General features: G+C 35.7%; 1 protein-coding gene across 10 annotated transcripts in view; it reads left to right on the top strand.

Annotated features, from left to right (window-relative positions):
• The window catches only part of PPHLN1 (periphilin 1), a 76,556-nt gene that overhangs the window by 4,853 nt on the left and 49,748 nt on the right, over positions 1-21,955 (top strand). For 3 of the 10 annotated variants that reach the window (XM_054202688.1, XM_054202699.1, XM_054202755.1), the window contains exons 2-5: positions 614-661; positions 1,797-1,888; positions 5,187-5,366; positions 6,247-6,308. In XM_054202688.1, the coding sequence (XP_054058663.1) occupies position 661; positions 1,797-1,888; positions 5,187-5,366; positions 6,247-6,308 (335 nt within the window). In that variant the 5' untranslated portion in view covers positions 614-660. Of the gene's footprint in view, positions 1-613; positions 662-1,796; positions 1,889-2,790; positions 2,888-2,975; positions 3,517-5,186; positions 5,367-6,246; positions 6,309-21,955 lie in introns of those variants that run through there. The other 7 variants (XM_054202718.1, XM_054202764.1, XM_054202725.1 and 4 more) reach the window with 6 other exon arrangements.

Genomic DNA, 21,955 nt, shown 5'->3' with positions numbered 1-21,955 from the left:
GGTCAAGTCTGTTATAAAATGGAACAAAGTTTTAAGAAGATATTCTGGTTTATTTGTACCAGTGCTAGGGTCAAAATCTCTGAACATAAAGGCTTAGTATAGTTGAGGAAAGAGCTGCTTCATCAGGATTTAATATCTATTACCACAGGAAAAGCATTTTGTTAAATGAAACTTTTCATTAGCTTCTCATCACATGTAACTGAGTCTTATTTTTCTGTACTTAATGATATTGAAAGGCAGTTAAATAAATATAAGTGAATATATTAAATGTTTTTCTGAGCTTTTTTAAGAAAGCATTTACAGTAGTTTCCAAAAGCCGTTGCTAACAAGTGAAAGAAAAACTGAGACTTGAGATAGTGAGTAAAAGATGATAAATGGAATCTATTAGGAAAGTGTTAATAATTTCTCATGGGAAGTTTTTTGATATTGTGAATTCGTCTTAGTCACTCATATTCTTTCCTAATTGAGTGAATTACTCTGTACTAGTTCAGATAGGTCATGGGGCATATGCGGTTGAAAGATTTAGATTTTAAATGTCTGTATTACTTAAAAGAAAAAAATATACTTAAGAATATTTATACATTTTTTTGCTAACCAGTTTTTTTTTTTTTAGGTAATTGAATGGGTCTTCAGAAGCAGAGTTGCTAAAACTGGCAGAAAAGTAAGATGCAAGCATTGGTTGTTTTTCCCAGAAGTACATGTCTGACTTAGTGCTACCTCTGTTTACAGTTAATAAACCCTTTTGTCATGTTGATTCTTAACATCTGTAATAATCACTATTTTTATATAGCCTCATAAGTCTATTTCCAGTTAAGTGTTTTTATTTTGTGAAAGTAGATAATGTTATGTATTTCTCCTTCTGAATAAGTCCTGCATTTTTTTTTCTTATTGAATATTTTTAATAGCTAGAACTACCATTGTGAAGGACAACTTTGAAGAATGTAATTCTAGCAATTTCTTATCTATTTTCAATGATATATATAGTATACAACTTGTCACCTTTATAATAATCAGAAAGGCTTCAGCTCCTCAAGTTTGTGTTGTCTAACATAGCATGACTGGAATCTCTTATAGTGATGGTTTGTTTCCGCCTGTATTTAATTACTAATTTTGACTTTGAATTTAATGTTGACCTTTTCCTGGAGAGAAGATTTTTTTGTTGTTGTTGTTCTGCTAGCTCCCAATATGAACCAGGAGAAATCTACATGTTAAGATTGCATTTCATTCATGTATTCAAAACATGTAGCTTTGTGCTAACTGAATGATGTGTTGTGTTTTAACTGCTTTCCAGATGATTGAGATGATGAAATAATTCAATCAAAGTTTTTATATTATATAGAAAATTAGAAATTTTTCAGTCTAATAAATGGGAGTTGAACTCTTTTTTTTTTTAAAAAAAGTCTGCTATTTTTAGCAGAACAATATCAAAATTGCTCTAAGTTATATGTGTATGAATTTATATGTACAGCTGGTATTTGCAATGTGCATTTATTTCAATAGTGCTGTTTATAGTAGCTGGCAGTCCTGTAATTGTACTGATTATACAGCACTGATTTCCATTTTTTAAGTTGTTCTTGCACATACTGTGAGTTATTTTTGCTTAAAGTTCATTAATTACATTCTATAGCTAGATAGACTTAATTTTAAAGGGCTAATTAAAAAAAGTGTATGTACAGGGCTTGTGCATAATATGTTATATTGGGAGAAGTCTGGGAACCTTTATTTCTATGCTCACTATCCTTTCGTCTATTCATAATGAGTGTGGTTTTGGCTAATTGGATTTTTATTGTGTTTAGTGGCGTATCGAAGAGATGAAATGTGGTCTGAAGGGCGGTATGACTATGAAAGAGTTCCAAGAGAACGTCTCCCTCCAAGGATTCATCCTGACGTAAGTGTATAGTATGTTTCGTTAGCATTATACCATTATAATATACCTTTATACCATGTCTTGTACTGTAAGGGCTGGTTTTATGTACATATTTAAGTTCCTAGTATACCCCAAGTTCCATTCTTTTCTGGTTCATTTAAGACAACAATCTAGCAAATGGATCTGCACAGAGATAATAGGATGACTACAAAACTAAGTTTTGAATTTTTTTTCAAATCTGTTGAAAATGTTTTAGAATATTTGTATTTTGATAAATTGATTTTTTTTTTTTGTGTAGTTCTTTGTGTTATTAAGCACAGGATTCTTAATAACTTCTGGAGAACCAAAGGCCATACTATGTTGTATAGGCTTTTTTTTAATGTTAATACATCTTTGAAGTGACTTGCGGCAGTAAAATGACTACTTTCAGTATTGTTCTTGTCAGCGAGGCAGGGTTTTTTTTATGATGTGTAAAGTATAGAAGGAAGTGTTTATAACAAATGTTGAAAATACATCTTTGCTAAAGAAATTGGGTTTTGTAGCCTTGTAAGCGAAATGCTTTCAAGAAGAGTGTCAACGGAAATCTACTTTATAGACGTGGAGACTGTATGTTATGCTTGTAAAAGCAAACACAGAAGCTATGCTTACTCTGCTGTAGAATAATTTTAGAATGCTTTTAGAAAAACTCTGTGCCAAAGAGTTGGGTAAAATTATTTTTATTTTTTTCTCTTTTGTCTGAAGTCTCTAAAGAAGGACAAAAACAGGTTGTAGCTTTGGCTTTTGAGCTATTACACCTTAAATAGAACTTTAAGAATACTTTTCAATCTGTTTATTTACATATGCATTCGTACATTCAGTAATGCATACATTTAGTATAATAAAATTTCATGTACCTGTGTCTGTTATTTGGCTTTTCTGTTAAGGCTTTTAAATATCGGAATAACAGCACAGCTGATTGAGTGTACTTTCTGGGTTCCCTCTACCGTATTTTCGGCTTGTTTTGGAAGCGTACCAGTGTTGGTATGTTGGTAACTGGTTAGGTACTCTTCTCTACTGAGTACTGTATTAGTATTTGTCTGCTCTGTGACATTTTTAACTCTCTCTACAGGTAACAACAAAATTTCTGCATTTTCAGGAACTGAAAATCAGATAAGTTTGCACAGGGTATTTAGTCAGCTGTTTCTCCAAAATATTTACCAGAAATAGGACACCAGGAAAGGCAGAATGTATTTTCACAGACGTATATTTTTAATCAACTTTTGACTTGGCTAACACACGGCTAATTTAATTTAACCATTGCAACAGTGGCATTCCTAAATTCTTTTAGTCTTTCAAACTGTCCATGGAACAATGCATGGCATATGCATTATGAAAATTTGCTTTAAAATTTAAAAGATGTGATGCACTTGTTTTGATGCAAGAACTAAGTAGATAGTTCAATGCTAGCTTTATATTACATGTGTTTGGAGCTGGGGATGAAGGGACTAGCAGAATACACTCATCTATCACAATCAGTACTATCCAAAACACCACCCCCAGTAGCTGGGCAAACCAAGATTTGGTGTCTCTCTGCCTTACTGAAAGAAGGATATGAAGCTCCTCATACAGCTCTGCTGATTCAAGATAGTTGGCAAGCAGTTTCTCTCCATGTAAGCCTTTGTCGTTGTATCTGTGTCCACCTTTACAGGTCTTTTACTGACTTAATTTTGACTAGACAATTAAAATCGAATTAATTTATTCAATCTATGAACACGCATAGCATTTGCTGACAGGTTAATATGTTGGAGCTGAGACATGCCAGTGATGCAGAACGAAGTATCTCGTTTGGGAGAGCAAGAGACTTATCCTAATCTAAATCATGTGCTAATTATATATCTAGTATAGATTATAGTAGAAATACGTGCTTTCAGATCCTGCTAAACAACATAAAGTTGCAAGGGCTTGGCACAATGAACTGTAAGTGGGTACACCTTGAGCTTTCAGGTAACTGTCCTTCTGTATGTCGGTATAGTTATGGGATGGGCACTTCCGGATGAGGATAAAGCCCTGAGCAGTTTGATTTTAGCTTCAGAGTACATCTTCTTTGTAAGACACTAAACTGGAAAAAAAAAACCACCCAGCAAAAAAATGTGGAGGATGTTTAACGAGGTGCGGGTAGATGAAACATTGTGGCTGTGTATGAATATGTATGTAGTCTCTACTTTGCATCAGTGTGGCTGTAGGTTGGCTTTGGGTTGCCCTCTAGTGAATTTGTTGGGTGGTCTCTGAAATCAGAACTAACTTTTTTTTTTGCATGGTAATATTTAACAGTTTGTGAATTTAATGTATTTTTCTACAAAAAGTATTGCTGCATTATGTTGTGACTTCTATTACTATTAAAAAAATTATCTTTCCCCCCACTTCCAAATTGCACATGCTCACTCAAGTCTCTGCATTTATAGCTTGTGTTTTTAAGGCCCATAGGAAATATATCTTGGTAAAGGATGAAGGCTTAAAATACAAGATCTTGCATTCATGCTTTCATTTGCTTTTTATTTTCAGCTGGCTTATAATGGTTCTAGAAGACATGGTTCTAGAAAACTGAATTTGTATCTCTTGCCACTGTGCAATTTGCGATTAATAAACAAAGGATTTCCTTAACTGGCAAATGGTGTATGACATTTTATTTGAAGGAAATACAATAAATTAATTTTGCATCCTAGCAAAATGCTATCTGAAAGTTGTAGTAAAAGAAAACCTGAGGGTGTTAAAACTGTCTCTGTCAGCTGAATCCTCATCTGCTGCATTGTAGTGAGAAGGTGTTTATCTATTCAGATTTTGAAGCAAGGACTGTCTTCGCTATAATCTCCATAGTGTGGAGGATGTTATTGACATTAAGAGAATTGTTATTATTTTCAAATGGGCTCTCTGTTTTACAGGCTTACAGATGTAACTTTCTGTATTGAATTCTTAAGTTAAAGTCTTTGGGAAATATATGTAGCTAATGCTTAACAAGAAAAAAGTAGCTGATGCTACTGCTTTAAGCTTTCAAAGGAAACTTAAACCATGTTGACAAACGTCCCCCAATAATAAAACTTGTAATGCCTAAGGATTGCATATGAATGGTGTCCAGTTAGATTTAATAAGTTATTCCACCATCAGACTGGCATGATTGTTAATGTTTGTTGTTCCCATATGCTGTTTCAGCTTTAAGATTCTTATAGTCCCATATTTAGAAATAACTTGGGTTGTTTGTTTTTTGGTTTTTTTTACTTTTGTGTATTCACTACAGATTTCCAGCTGTTAAAAGCCATATGATTTTGGTTTTTTTGTGGTTTAGGATGATTACCATAGGGTAGTAAACATTGTGCCCAAGAAACCACCGCTGCTCGAAAGACCTGGGGATGGGAATTACAGTCGATATGATGATTACGGTCACGCTGAGTACAGAGACTATGAAGAGGGTCGCAGTTTTGCCCATGACCGAAGAAGTGGCCCTCCACACCGAGGTGTACGTAAGGTGATTCTTCTCACGTTTTTATGATGTTTATCGTATTAATTCTTGAATACTGAACAGTTAAAGTATTATTTCAGACAGAACATTGCAGTTCTCATGAGCGGAAACAGAATGAATAGAAAAAGCATCTAGGTTTTCATACTTGCTGCTTTTTTGCAGTTACTGTGCTTCTAAGACTTGTGATTATATGGTAATACGTGTTTGCTGCTTCGTATGGTTCCTAGCTACTCTATTGACGTAGACAAGGACCCTTGTCCAGCTCTGTGGAAATCTCAGTCTGAACTGTGAAAACAAAAGTGGCCAGAAGTCCTCTGTATGAATAGAAGAATGACTGCAAAATCTTTCTGTTTAACAAGTCCTTGCACACACAGCTTGTTGAATGTTTTCTGTCTATCCTTTTAATTCACACAGTTGTTCTTTATTTAAATTCTGTCATGGTGTTGAACGCATTTTTTTTCCCAGTAGCTGCGCTTAAGTACAAAATTTATGCTCCCTTTGAAAGGTCATTTCTGCTGCTTCCTCCAACCCAGTTGTTTGAAATTTTGTAATTTCAAGCTAGTGATGATAATTTACATTTCAATGAGGAAAATTTTCTTTTTTTTAAGTCAGGGCCCATGTATATAGTTTGGAAATTTTTGCAGGTTTTGTGTTCTGTACAACATCTCAAAGTTGCTCTCTTTTGTATTAATAGAGGAAGAAAATAAGAGGAATGGGGTAGAGTGAGTAAACTGAGAGGAACTTTGCTATGAATGTTTAGTAGTTTATTTTAGCTCATTAAATGCTTTCGTTTTGCAGTAAGTAAGTACCATTTGGCAACTAACTGTACATCGCCTCTGGTGTTGAGATACACGTCACACAATTGTTTTGCACGTATGTTTTGCAGGATGAATCAGGATACAGATGGCCAAGGGATGATCATCCTATAAGTCGGCAGCCTGAGTACAGGTATTTTATAAGAATTTACAGTAGTGCCAGGCATCGGCTGGAACTCTTTAGAGCATTTTTCTTTCTTATCAAAACAGTCTGTAGAGCAGAGCAATGAAATGACAGGGATGTGGGAAAGGACATCTGTTGAAGTAAAAGACGACAGTGCAAAAGTGGTTTCTGGTTGTATTGTTTGAAGTACAAATTAAATAAATGGTTTGACATGAAAGTCTATTTTAGCATTTGTTTAGTAAGGATAGGAGGCATAATGATAGCGTCTTTGGGATGTTGGCCTGGGACTGTAAGTAATTTAGTGCATTTCCTTGATCAGTCATACTTTTTACATGACTTCAGAGAATTATTTGGTCTAATACTGCAGTCACAGAAGCAAATACCTTAGGGCTGCAATACAGTGGAAGGATACCTGTGCCATTTTAAAGGCTGCTGGGGTGGATAATGGAATTGTGAAGTTTAGCGTAGCCTTGTTCTGACCTCCCTGTTTTCTCAGCTGGACTGATGAATTGGTATTTCCATCATACATTATATTCATTACTGCAAGCACTTCTTAGTCTGTACCGCAAGTTCCCATCTGTGAGATGTAAGGAATAGTATTAAGCAGTAGGGCAGTAATATACATATGCCTGCAATGATGTTTGATATGGGATTATTCGATATGATAAATAAAGTGCACAGGATAGTGTTACACTCAAAGTTTTTGGACAAGGATGAAACTCACAGTAAATATTCAGACAAGAATTAATTGTTAGTATAACTGAAATATAAACAGTCTAATCTAAGAATGTAATCTCATGGCTGTACTTTTATATGCCGCATTCTGTGTTTCCATTTCTCAAGGTGTCTGCTTTTATACCAGGCCAGTGTTTCTATATACTGCATTATGGTGTTAATCATAAATATCTCATTCTATGTAGAATAACTCCTTGTCACTGCTGTCTATATAAAACTGTGGTTGTACCATACAAAGATCAACAAAAGTAAACCAAGTTAGCTACAGAAACCTGGTCAGTTAGAAAAATTGCTGTTAAAACCGCACCAAGTTAAAAAAAGAAATTTCAGGCGGGTCAAGAAAAGCTCAGAGCAAGCCTGACAAGCTTGTGCAAAAGCCTCTGTCTTAAGGCCTTGCAAACTCAATATGAAGCTGATAGTAGCAATGGCAATGCAGTGCTACAGGGCTACGCAGTTGCAGTAGATATCCATGGCTTTGAATGTGATGATTTAGACATAGCATAACTAGATTACTACGTAACTTCACCATAAAAAAAATCCTTCATATACCATAATGGTCTATGTGCACTAGACTTCTCTCAAAACTGCATTATTGGGACTAAAAACAATAGTAAAGGTTTTGAAAAGTAGTAAGTGTTCTATAGAAACTTGTGTAAAGATTCTTGCATCTTTTCCTTCCGATTTAGAGGAATCAGAGTTGATTAAAGCTGTAAAAACCAAAAAAAGACTGAGAAGAATGAGTTAGTGCCAGGCAGTGTATTTTACACAGAACAAGAGTGGCACCCAGTGGTCAAAAATGTTGTCCTAAATGCATCCTGATTTCTTCCATTTAAACTGTGAGGATAAAATGTCAACTTGTTTTGTTGAAGGCTTTAAAAATGCTTTGCGTGGTAGGTGATAGTCCCATCGGAGTCTTTATTATGTATTTCAGAGTATGTAACTGTTACACAACTACAATAACACTACGGAAGAAATTCATAAAGATATTTGGTTCAGTTGAGGGTATGGGAATGTATTTGTGATTGAATGAAGCCCTCCTGATTTATTATACAAATATGTGTTAGCATGTCAGAAGTCTGATTGTACAAAAAGAGCACAGGAATAGTAAATAACCTGGGATATAAATTCCTGTGATCAGACTGCTAAACACTTGTAGCATTTCATGCTTGGTAATAAACTTAACTATTTTTTGCATATTGCTCACTATTGAGCTATGTAGTGGATCTCAGCAGAGGAAATCAAAGTACAGTACTTAGTATATGTTGTCTCTGTGGTGAAAATGCTAATTACTTACCATTTCAAACACATTTGCACTAAAACCCATGAGATTAAAAAATGATTATATGCAAAATTCTTTCTCTTTGGTGTGGTGGAAGTTATTTTGGGTAAGTTGTTCTGGAGTACATATAAATTATTTTTTTTTCTTTGAGGTAATAGAGGGAGATTTAAGATTACTTTAACCAGAAGTACTTCTTAAAAAAACTGCATGGAACATGGCTAAAACATAGTACAAAGTTAGATTTGTGAAGCTAAAGACACTCGGGAGACTGGTAAAGCTAATGGGTTTTTGTAGTCAGTACAGTGACTATAAATTCTAAAAAGAACAGCTCTTTTATTGACATAAATAATCCGTATTCTTGAGTATTTTTAAAAATAACTCATTCAGCAGCTAAAAATGTGCTGTAAGAAGTCATTGTCAATATTATGTTTAGCATTTCCTTTTAAGCTTTAATCATTCACATTTTCCTGCTTTGATTTTTGGCAACTTAACTGTCAAAAAGTAGTTTCTGCTCTCTCCTTTCCATTTTTCTTCCCCCTATCTTTTTTTTGGAGTGATGAAAAACGTTACTTGAGATTCTCCCAAAGTAAAAGTAGCTGCTTACCTGGAATATCAAAAATCCTTAAATGATGCAGAATTTTGGGGGGTAAAAGTTTCCCATGTTGAAGAAGCCATCTGTTAGGGGTTTTTTGAGTGTTGTTTGGGTTTTTTTGCTGTTGTTGTTTCTTTTGTGGATTTTTTTTTTAAGCTTCTTGCCTTTTCCTTAAAAATAGGAAGTGCTTGCTTACTTAGCGGTCGCATAGCTGTGGCTTGAGCTGTGATGCGTCCACTGACCAGCAGCAATTCTCCATGCATGACAGGATTGTTGAGGTTCTAGCACTTTGCTTAGCTGTCTTTTTTTCTTGCCTTCTTTCTTCTTATGGACTTATGCTCCAATTTCCAAGCAGCTGTCATTTGCCAGTAGTCTACAATTAGGCGGAGCATTACTGATCTTTCTGCTCTTTCCTGGACCACTCAAGAATTGAGAGTTGTTAGCCCTGTTTTATACTATGCTGAGTGAACAGCTGTCATTCTGACCATGACTTCGTTATTGCAGTATCATTTTTTTATATGTAAAAAATGAAGTAATTCAGAGGATGTGCATAGACTTCAAAATTAGTTCCCAGCCCTTTTTCTCTTATTCTGACCTAAGGGATTCTTGCTGAATTTCTGAACTCCAGGTACTTATGTGAATTGTGTAACCCTACAATCGTAGCTTGGTTTGAAGTGCCTCTTGGTTCAAGCCTCGTTGGCATATGAAAAGAATTGTGCATCAAAGCAGAATCTCTTAGTTTGGAGAACAGAGAATTTTCTGCACACGTGATGACAGTTTTAATGTCTTGGTTGCTGATGCTATGAGAATTGTGAAAGTTAGAAATTATGAGAGGAGTAGAGATCAAATAACACATGACTTCTTTGTACATTTATCTTTTACTGATGTTGATTGCTTCTGGGGCTGTGTTATTACTTGTCTTTAGTGATATATCAAACTCATTTATTCAAAGCACTTGAATTATATTATTCACGTCAGATTTTTTGAAAAGTTGCAGGGAACTATTGCTGTATGTTGAAGAACTCCAGTTTTGCAGTACTTCTGTATGCGCCTCATAGCAATGGATTTTGCATACGAGTTCTTTTTTATGAAGTCAGATGAGCTTTTCAGTGTGAAATACTTTAGAAGATTGTTAGCTGCTGTTCACTTTAGTCATGCCAAATTTTAATCCTTTTGAGTGCACGGAGCATTACTTCATTCTTTTTTTTTTCAGCCAAACTGAGTTCATAAGATGTGAAATATGCGAAACTTGGCAACTTAAGATGGGTAAGGCTCATCTTCAAAGAGAAATTACAAAATGACGCACTTGTAAATCCCAGCTATACATGCATTAAATTTGATCCTTAAAATTATCCGAGGCCCAGATTTTTGTAAAATTAGAATTGCCATATTTGTAGACAAAGTACTCTGCATCAGTAGTAATGTTTGTTCACATAATAGAGACTCCTGAGAAGTGGCTCACATAGGACACTTGTAATATCTCTTCTCAAGTTGTTGACATTAATATGTTTTCCTTTGTTAATGAAGGAAACTTGCTGCTACTACATGTATTCTTTTGTTTAATGGTTGTTGTGGGGTTTTTTCCATGTCCTGTGTGAAATTAGGAAGTACTCTTAGTCCAGTCTTTAATGCTAATGCATTTGTGTATATAAAACAGATCTGTTTCTCTGTGGAGTGCACAGGAAATATTTTGTAATAAATAGAAATAATAAAGTAAATTTGATGCTAGAAATGAAGGAAAATTATCTGGCAAAATGCTGAAAGTTAATTTTAAACGGTCAGTGGTGTATGAACAATTAAGATTCATCATTCAGTTCTATATTTTGTTTTGGAAAACTTCTAAATCGATGGCACATTGCCTTTCCTCTGAAAATTTTACGTGGCTTTCTGAACATTAAACTTACAGTTACCTCTTTAGGGCAGTAAAGCATAATATACCTCAATTTTTGTAGATTCATAAACCTTCACAGTGGGATTGTGTTTACTGAAGGCTATGGACAAAATTGGTAGCGAAGTAGGGGATAGAAGCTCAGCAATCGTGGCTTTCTGAGCTCTGCTTGAAGTACCTTCCATTTTTTGATTCACCCATTGCAGAGCAGTATGTGATGACAGGATACTCTAGAGGAGTGGTCTGAAGATTGCACGTTAAGAAGAAAATTGTTCTTTGGCAAGAATGGTTATTTTAAACCAAAACCATTAATGAGAGAGTCTCCAGATAGAAGTTAAGGGTCACTGACTCTTCTCTCAACAAAGCAGGATTTAATATTGAGGGTTCAGATGTGTCATAGGCCAAGCCAGTTATCTTTACATTAGCACTGTGCAATCACCTTTGAATTACTGGGGGTAGCTTGTTTCTTGGTTTTCCCCTCCCTGATGTATTCTTTAGTGAATGAAACAGTGAACCTGGTTAAATATTTTATACTCGTTTAAAATGGTGTATTGTGGGAGGTCTTTAGGCTTTGGATTTAAGTTTTCTTGTAATGTAAACTGATCTTTGTCTTGCTTATAGGAGAGAAACTTAGCCAAAGTGATTTATGAGATGGTGCTAAAAATGTACATAAGTCTGCTGTTCTGTTGCAATATTTGACAGGTCTTAAGGGACACTATACAAGAACCTCATTCTTTATTAAAAAACATGTGTGGAGGGAAATAAATATGGCAGTCACCCAAAGAAAATGGTCTTACTTTTGACAGAAATTGATAAGCAGAGTTCTAATCATATTCATTAGCACATGCCTTTTTCTTTTAATAAATAAATAAATAAAAGCTCTGCCAGAACATTGAATCTCTCAGGTATTCACACGAACTACTAGAGTAACTTGTTTATTCATAAACGAAATTACAGTTTCCTTATAATAGGTCATTGTGGTAGATTCGTTATACCTGTCTACAACTCCAGGCAAGGACTTGTCTGTTGAAATCTTTAGTTCAGAAGACCCATTGTATTAGGCTGCTAGCTAAATTAGTTTACCTTGGCTTAAGATATTTGGGGGGGGGGGGGAGTTCAAACTTCTTGGAACAAGATAATAGGTAATAGATAACTTAAAAGTAGATTTTGGTTTACACTAAATATTTAATGACTTCATATTACACTTTGTACCTTATGCAGCAGTCTTATTGATTCAGTAGCTGCTGCATTTTCTTTGAGGGCTGTTTTCTGCTCTACCGCCTCTTTGGCTCTTTTGTGCTTGGAACAACCAATTTGTTTGCAAACTGAGATTTATGATTTTTTGATTTTTCTTACTTGGTCAAAATTTTATATGTCTAATTGTATTACTAGTGCTTTGGGTTCCTTTGGTCCACGGGTTTTTGTTTGGAATGAATTTTAGGAACTGGAATCTTCTCATGCAGGTATCACTTTGCGTTTTAAAACAGCCCTGTACTGAAGGCTATGTGTAATTAAGAACCATTCCGAACTGTTCACTATTGCAAGTCAATGCAATTGAAAGCAAAAAAGTTTTAGTTCAGACAAGCTTGGGTTTGTTGCTGTGATGAACCTCTTTCCTCCATTTAACTTAGAACCCAGAGACTTAAAATTATGTATGTGAACACTGGCTGTTTTCTTACTGAAAATACTAATGCAAACTGAAGTTTCTGCTGTTGTTTTTGTCGGTGGGACCTGCTTTGTAAGCAAGACTGCTGTCACTCAAATTCTGAAATGTTTGTCACTTGCAAGAATGGGGAGAAAAGGAGAGACTGGCAGACAGGGTTTCAATTGTAGAATTTTTTTGTCTCCACCTTACAATGTAAAAATATGGGGAGGAGGTAAACATTCCTTTTATATTCAACTGGATTTTTTTTTGCATGTTTCAGCTAATGGGGAGGTTATTCTGTAAGGTGAACGTTGCTTTCACAGCAGTGAGTTGTAGTTGTTGAGTGATTGCTTTTAGTTTTTAAATATTTTTATTTGCATAACTATTGACCATGATCTTTATTGAAGATCTGTTTTCTTTTATTTCTTTGCAGAATTTATCATTCCAATTCTAAAAAACATGTTTGCTTTCAAAAGTTGCTTACTGAAAATTTTATTCCTTTTAGGGGATATTGCAGAACTGATTTAATTGCTTATGCAATTTCCATCTGATGTTGACAGGAGGGAGTTTAAAGTCATAATATATGCTGTATTGATCATTTAATTTCTTTTTCTCTTAATCTTTTCTCCTCATGAGCTTCTGAGGTCAGTTGCATTATTCCTACCATTCAGCCAGGACCCTGGAACCTCCCACGGGAGTCTGAGCTGTGATTTTTATTTTTTTTTTTTTCCCCTTGTTGATGGGAGACTCCTTTGACTGTTGGTGACAGAGGAGTCTGGCTGTTCTATTTCCTTTCAGAATGATGTCATGAAAGCTTTGTTTTTCTAATCAAAACATTTCAAAGTTTCTCCTATGTGGGAATTGTCAAATTAGCAGAACTTCCCACTACCTGAATTTTTTTTATTTTTTTTTTTTTCCTGCTGAGCTTGTAAATATACAGTGTCATGCAGTAGAGCTTACTTTTTCTATAAAACTTAGAAGGGTTCTAAATCTTGGTTTTAACTCCAGTGAAGAGCCATTAGAGAAAACTGGGTAAGATTGTTTTCGAAACACGTAATTACAAATAGGTGATGTCAGTCAGATGCTCCGTGTGTGGTATTTCTTCTACTTTGACCTTTTGAAATATTTTAGTTATATTTAAATATAGTCTCTGTGTTGTGACTCTAAAGGATTGACAAAATATTCTTTGGACTAAAGACAGGTTGTTATAACCTTCTCTAAGAATGTTTTGATACTCTTAAAAACCCAGCCTGAATTATTGTTGAATGAAGAACAGTTAGGTAGTAATAGCCTTTTAAGTATTTATTTGACAATTACAGTAAACACACCAAATTTGGTAGCAAAAAGCCTAATTCTCCTCATGGCGGTTCTCGACTGCCATTGTGTTCATTCACCTTCTTTTGATCCAAGGCTATGTTATGTTTTAAGGATCTATGGCTTTTTGTGTGTACGACTGTTTTCCCCACCTGTGGTGTTTGTAAGGTTGTAAATAGTGATATGAAATTAAAGTGGTTAAGAGGGCGTATGAGAACTGTTTACTAGAGCTATTAGTATGTTATGGTATACGTGTAAGGAAAAAACTCAGTAGTGTGTGCAAACTCGGTTAAATTTTGTAATAACATTGATTTGTTGCATAAAACTAAGTAACATTTTGGGAAAATTATTATTTTCTTCTTATCAATGATGTTTACATAATGCTAATAAACTGTAAGGCCATCCTCTGTTTACAGAGTGTGATAGGGCAAGATGCTAAGATAAGATTATATACTTGTACGCTGTAAGATCTTGGCTAACACCTCACTTTAAAGAAGACTTCAGAAAGCAAGCTCGTCTAGTCCAGTTGTATAGCTAGTGTTATAATCAGGTGGTAGATGGTATCAAACTAGCAAGTTAATGCCGTATTGGGAAATGATGAGGCAAACTCCCATGGATAACGCTTGATTATTCTGGAAAGGTTTCCTAACAAATATGTTGAAAAACAGCTAGGTACTGAGAGACAGTGGGGAGGGAAAGAGAAGGGAGTCTCCCTTCGAGTCCAGACAGCTACTGTTAAGATGGCATCTAACTAAATCATCTCCACGACCAGCCGATGAGTTTGCTTAATGAATGTAGTCATGGCTTTCTCAGGATGGGGAGTATTGTCGCACAGGACTTGTACATAATTTCCCTTAGGAAGATAAACGCTTCATCCGTTCAGTTCCAAGGACTTGTTTGTTATGTTTTGAATATACTAAACATTTCAGGGAATTTAATTCCCATTGAGAGATGGTGGGAATACTAGGATCAGCTGCGCTTATTTGTTGTTTCTTTACGCGAATGCAAGTTGCTTCCCCCCACCCCACCCCCCTTAATTGACAAAATGAGATGTGCTGTAGATTTTGGTAGAGGAAAGGAAAAAGTTTGGTGCTATTGACGGTATAGGCATCCTTTTTTTAAGCATTTTGCTGCAAAGAGAAGATTTTTTTTGATAAGCCGTTTCCGCCTGCTGCTGCATTTGAGTGTGTTATGATCTACATTTGAGGAAAAGTTCATCAATAAACCAATTCCATGATCTCATGCCATTAGTATTATTTTTAAAAGGGGATGCTATTTTTGCATGCTAACAAATTATTCTTGATGTTAGTCTTGATATTTATTTATGATATATATTTGCATAACCATACAAGGTTCTTTCCCTTGTATATGAAGCTTTGTAGTATTACTTTGTGAGTTGCGGAGTTGTGAGTAAGTGGAACTGAATATTGACACCATGACATGCAACAGTGTTGTGACAGCCAACTGTCTTAAGGTCTTAAATGTCTTTCTATTCTGAAACCTAACTTTTAACAGTTGCGTTATGTTAAATGAAGTCGTACCTTACCTAGTCTAGTATGCCTAATTATTTTTGGAAATTATGTTTGAGAGCTTGTTTATGCAATTTGGAAGTAGAATGGAAGAGGTTCTTTAGTGTGCCGATTTATAGAATTGTAGAATGGTTTGCGTCGGAAGGGACCTTTAAAGGTCATCTAGTCCAACCCCCCTGCAATGACCAGGCCAGGGGTCCTATTTTATTTATATATAAATAAATAAAAGTCGTGAATGCAGTAAGGAGACTGATCTTTCTACAGCAGTTTAAACCATCTAAGCTGGTGCCATTCCAGTCCTTACCTCTCCCTGGTACTGCTTCAGGTGTTTGTAACCCACCACAATCAATTAAATAATTATCTACCAGTTGCCTGAGAGAAAACACCAATGCCAGGTTAGGCATGGAGTGGGAATACAGAGTCAAGTAAGGTTGAGAAGATTGGAATTGTAGCAGCACCGGTTTAAATCGATATGACTTGTTGTGGAACTACGCTCTGAAGTTAACTGCTACTAAATCACTGAGATAACTGAAGGCGTGCACTAGTTCCAAAAGGATTTTTAATAAGGAATTTACCCAAATAGCATGGCTTGTTGCTGTATTAAATATGTTCTAGTAAGTGCTAGTTGTAATATATAGGAAATGGCCTAAAAAAAAGGGGGGCGGAGGGGCAAGAGGCAAGAGATGGTAATGTGTATTATAGTCATTGTAAACTGTAATCAAAGTGAAAGGAAAAAGCAAACTGGAAAAAAGAAAAGATGAAGCTACGTGGCAGAATAATTTATAAGCAGAAATGTCTGTCTTAACTCGGGGCTTTCTGATTTTGAACAAACTACATACTTGACAGGAAGGAATGAGATCAAATAAAGAAAAAGCCCATTATGTACAATAGGTTTTTTTTCTTCATATAATTTCTTTTATCTTGAGAAATCCAAAAGCAGAGGTAGTTTGCGAACTTTTATTTACATTTGCTATGCAGACGTCCATACCACTGTTACAAAACTGAGGCATAAGCAAATGAAACCTACTTGACATAATTGCTTCAAATTTCACTTTAATTTAAGAATAAAAACATAGCAATTTCTGGAGCGTTTTTCTGATAGGGAGAAAAATGGAGTGTTTTTCTGATTTATAGATCTCATTAAGGGATTTGGAAGGAGAAGAAAACTAAATATAATAAGGGTATTGTGTGTCAGTATTACTGACATAAGGTATTACTGCTTACAAACCTGTTCCACAACTCGCTCTTTCCTTTTGCAGCTTTTTATTGATAGTGTTAGAAAGTTAAGCACAAGAGTTGATCAAATCAGTAAATGCTACTACAGTACACTACTTGTTGCTTTCTGTTAAGTATCAATGAACGAATGGCATTCTGCAAAATACCGATAAGAAGCCTTAAGAGCTCCGTTAGCAGGTATTTCATGATTTCTGGGTTCTTCTATTTCAGAATTTTAAAGATAGCCTTTGGGAAAAAGATTAATAGCTTGCTGAACATAAAATTCACTTATGCCCCTAAAAATATAGTGCAAAAATATTTCCTTCTTTCTTTCAGGTACTTGGTGTGTGTATTAGACAAATGTGTGCCTAGGTTGAATTGCTTGGCAAGCATGGACTGTGAAGTAAAAAAACAAAACAAACACCCCCCCGCCCCGAAATAACCCCCCAAACAAAAAAAAAAAAAAACCAAAACAACAGCAAACACAATAAATAAAGAACCCTACCAAACCCACAAAAAAGCCAACCTGAACCCAAACTCTCCCAAAACTTTCTTTTGTCTAGAAATTTGGCAATATAAAGTTGTGTGTCTCTAAACAGCACATATATTTATCTGACGTATGATCATACGTCGTTTTCCACACTGTTTTAGAAGATCTTTAAAAAAATAAAATTATTTTAAAATTTTCTTAGAACTGCTCACTTGTGTTTCATAGTACATTACTGTCCACAAATGCTTGTTCTCAATACCATTGTGCTTGCTTTGGGTAGTACTTGGGAATTTTTTCCATCTCCCATCCCATCAACCCCACGCTCTTTGGTACCACAGGGAAACTTTTTAAGGTTCTTTCCCATCTGCTGCCCTCTGTGCCTGCGGCAGGAAGGCAGTAAATGTGCAAATGCCACATAGGAATGTTTGTCCCATTAGAACTTGCTCTAGAAACAATAATGATACCCAGTTCCTCTGGTCTGTTATGGTATCAGGAAAAAAATAAGAGAATAAGAGTATGTGAAGATACTGTACTTTGTTTCCTGTCTTCCTTCCAATTTTAAGCTTGTATATTGAGATATAAGATTTGAATGGTTTCCATTTTGAATTAAATCTGCCTAGGAATTGATTCAGTTGCTACTATATTGAGAAGTTTATTGCTTGAGCTACTTCATCTGAGCTGCTTGACTGTTCTGGGACAGTATGCTGCTCAGAAAGTCGAGAATATGAAATCTGGCCCAACAGTAGTGTCTATCAGTAAATATTTTTATCAGTGAAATTCTGTGCTGAAGTAATTGTTGTAGCTGTTAATAGAAATTGTAACTTGCTCCATCACTTTAAGCAAACTCTGGAACTTTAGACCTATGATTTATTTTCTGTTGTAGAGAAATTGCAGGGCCTTACAAAGCCCTCATTTTCAAAGAAAAAAAAAAAAGAGAAGCCAAGATCACATGCATTTGAATGCAATTATTTTGTCTAATTTGCTCTTGATTGGTCTAACTAACATATTTTGTCTTTATTCTGCATACAGTTTTATAAAGCTGTTTGGTCTTAACTCTTTGGAACTTAAATAAAGAGCTGGAGTCCACAAAACCAGATTTATTTCTTGTTCCTCTGTCCTTATCTGTATGCTTGACCATAGTTTCTGTCTGGCAGATAATAGAAAAAGAGTTTGAGTTTAAATATACTTTTATTGTGTGGCCTTATCTTCCAGCAAGCTTAATAAATACATTGTTGATGACAGTAGAAAAGAGGGTACTCCGTACTAAGGGTAAAGAGGAGTGTAATCTCATTGCCAGTTTCAGTTGAAGTGCATAGCTTCACTATTCAGTTAAAAGAACATAGGGGCATTTGTCTCTAATGTTGCTATAATATTCAAGCTGTCTTGTCCCTGATCTGTCATGATGTCCGAGCTTGGTGGGAGATGTGTTTAGTAGCTTTTCATGGGGTAGGCAGGTGGCGTCAGTGTGGACTTTTGGTGTTTGCATAGGATTACTTCAGTAGCACCACATGCAACATAAGAATTGTGAAGCATTTATATATTTTTAATGTTTTTGTTGTAGATTTGATAAGTCTAGTTATCCTTCTCTACATGAAATTTGCCAGTTTTGCAATGCCTATTTCCTTTTGCCTTCATGCAAAAAGCTGTTAATAAGATTACATTGACTAGACCTAATTATGTTAATTTCATTTAAAGCAAATGCAAGTATCACTTACAAGTACTGCAGTTTCTTGCTTAGTCATAAAATGTTGAAAACCAGTTGTCATAAGAAATCTGTCATAATTTCAAATGTTCAAATGAAAGCTGACGGAACCAGATGCAATTGCTTGTATCTACAATGGTGCAATTCACTGTATTGTTTTAGCTTGTGATAAATCATCATAAAGATCTTTGGACAATTAGAAGAAATAATAGTAAGTCTCTAAAGCAGAACTGAAGTAGGTTGTTGGTTTGTTGCACAAACATGTACTGCGTGCTTTGGAAAGAAAGGGAAGGAGTTCTGGGAGAGAGGATGGTGGCTGGAATCTTCCACCACCTATATTTACTGTGAAGATGTTAAAAGTAGAGGTGGTTTTGACTCTTCGTGTTTGCTTTTTGGATGTTTAACACGGCAAATCTTCTGAGAAACTTAGAGGTCAGGGGTGTAGTGTATTTTATTAAATGTTTCCATATCATCTGAATCACGTTGGTAGCTCTATTAGCCTCTGCAGCGTCATGACAAAGAAGGCAAGAGGGTTTTTTTGTTTCACTCTTCCTCCCCCTTCCGCTTGCCTATGTGTTATGAGACATACCAAGTGTATTGAGTTAAAAGGCATGGTTCAAATCTTGTCTGTTTTGTCTTTTTATACTGAAGCCTGCTGTCTAATTTCCTCAATTTATTCTTAAAATTGTGTGAGCTACTTTTAGGCAAGGGTAGTAATCAAGCCCAAGCCTATAAACGGTATATCTGACCCCTTTGACAATAACAATAAGGGTCACATAAACTTCTCTGTTGACTTTTTATCTAGTCAATAGATTGCATTCACCTGTGAGTTACTGATAAAAACCTACAGTTTCTGCTGCATAGCGATACACTGTGGAGTTGCCAGTCTCTTCAGTGCAGCGTCAGAAGTGTGAGATGTGTCCTCTATGGCTGGACTGCATCCTAGATGAATGTTTTAATTGAAAAAGATGGATGTCTGTATTGGGATGTAGAAGTCCAAGAGAATAGTGAGCATGAGGTATTGTGCACAGTTGCCCAGTAGCGAACTGAGATTCCTCTTACAAACAAAACTTTTCCCTGTGTTGCATGTGATGTGCTTTCATGTACCCAAGTACACCTCCATTCCAGGCATTTCACAGCTAGCTAGTGATTGAAGTTTGCCTTTATGTACTCTTAAATGATAAAACTGACACTGCAGTTTATGTTAGTCTTTGTTTTGCATAGCTTAAGCTCTACCACTCCCTTTTGTAAACGAGAAGGCTTCCCGGAGCCCTCAGTTTCCCAGAACATTGCTGCTGAATGGTTTGCTGGGCTTCAAATGGCAGGGAGGGATGAGACCAGGAGTACTCGGTGTGGTCGTGGTAGCTTAGGAAAGGTGGTGTCTCTGATCCTTTGGCAACAGAAAATCTCCCTTGTGTTGTATTCCCTTGGTCTCCTGCTATGCAGAAAGCCGTACCTATTCAGTATTTGTGGTTTATCCTCCAAGAAACTGGAACTGATGGTTTACTGAAATAACTGAAATAGCTCTCAGGCTTGTGCTCTTCTCTCAGCTGCCCTTGGTGGATGGTATATCAGGGTATGGCTGTTTACTTATAAAACGTCATGAGCTCATCCAAGATTATCAGCTTTAGTGAGAACTTAATGGTTAAGTTTCGTGGAGGTTAAAGAGGCAAATACTTCCTGTATTTGCTCAGTGCTGCTGAGAGAACTAGCTTCTGCTTTCAGGACTAAGTGTGAGATGTGACTATGAAGTATAAAGATAAGAGGGATTCTATATAAAAGGGATTTATCCTGTATTTGTTATTAAGGGCATTAGTTCTATTTTAAAGTTACAGCTGAGCACAACATTTTGCATCTCTATTAAATATTGTCCCTGCTCAATAAACCTTTTGAATATGTGTTGGAATCTGAAGCATGTGCTTAACTGCTTTGCTGAATTGGGGCCTTCATTACCAAATTGCAGGTGTATGTTAGCTTAAGTATTTAAGGGGGGGAAAAAAAAGGTAAAACAATGCTTATTTTGTTCTGTTCAGTGTAGTTTGTTACATTGATGGAAAACGTCAGAAATGCTGTGCTGTTGCTATGCTCTCCAAAACAGATTTAATATGATTAATGGCTTGGGTGTTCAGTATGAGATAGAGTCCAGTTAAGAATTAACATGGAGTGATAAAACGAAAATTTAAAAAATGAAAGTGAGATTCTACTTTTTTGTGTGCAATCTTATTGTAGAATGAGGCTTTTAAATGTTTTCCTGTTTAAAAGTGTCTTTCAATGATATTTTCTAAAGGCTTTGCTGCGTACTAGAGCATTTATTATATGTGTGCAGTAGCTGGGGCTCTGTAAACATTTCCATAATAAACTCCTCTGTATACTAGGGTTTAATAACTTGCTAATAAAAACGTGCTTTGGGCATAGAAGTGGTGTACTGCTCTGCCAGAAAGCTTATGCTTTAAAGATAAATAAGATTATTTAAAGAGAGAGATTAGAAGGAAACTGAAGAAAAAGCGTACTGTACCTAACTCATTCCTGATAAATATTTGATCAGTATGTTCTTTAATAAATTTAAAAAGCCCCACTGAACTGGGCAAACTAGTTCAGTGTTGAGCTAATCTTTCTATTATTCTTAAAGTCTGAATTTTCACTTTAAGTCTACATGTAATGTAGATAAAGCGTTAGTTCCCTATTTTCAGCTATATCTCATAGGTTTGAGAACTCGGCTGGCTTCTTGAGATTTTATTTTCCTGAACTGAAGTGGATAAAGAGGTTTGAGCGTTTCTTCGTTAAACGGGTTTTCTCAGTGTCTGGTAATTTCCGTTTTCTCCTACTGGAAAGTCTCCTGTTCATCTACACGTTTCCTAAAGAGTAGTGTGGGCATATTGCTCTTAGGCCTTTGAAGAAAGCAGGAGGATTATCCTTCTGTGTATTCTGGGCTGATTCATTCTTTGATGTAAGTATCTATACAATGGCTACTCTATAGAGGCTATTAAATAGAGTACTATTTAACAATTCCTTAATTGTTTCTTTTGCTGGCTCGCTTGGGGAGAAGAAAGTGTCGCAGTAAACAGAAGAAGAAGAAAAGGTGTTTAGAAAGGAAATAAATATTGATTTTTAGCACACCTGTTAGATATAAATCAGTGTAATGTTGTCTTGTATCAATTTTGGTATGCAGATATGCAAAATATGCTTTTCTGTAAGATAAGATACCTATAAAAGGCCTGTGGTCTGTTAGGAGTGAAATAATTATTTAACTGTAAAACCTGTCTTTGC

Source organism: Rissa tridactyla, chromosome 1 (assembly GCF_028500815.1).
Source record: "Rissa tridactyla isolate bRisTri1 chromosome 1, bRisTri1.patW.cur.20221130, whole genome shotgun sequence".
In the NCBI taxonomy this organism is placed as follows: domain Eukaryota; kingdom Metazoa; phylum Chordata; class Aves; order Charadriiformes; family Laridae; genus Rissa; species Rissa tridactyla.
Note: the sequence above shows the minus strand (reverse complement) of the source record. Positions and strands in the feature narration are given on the sequence as shown.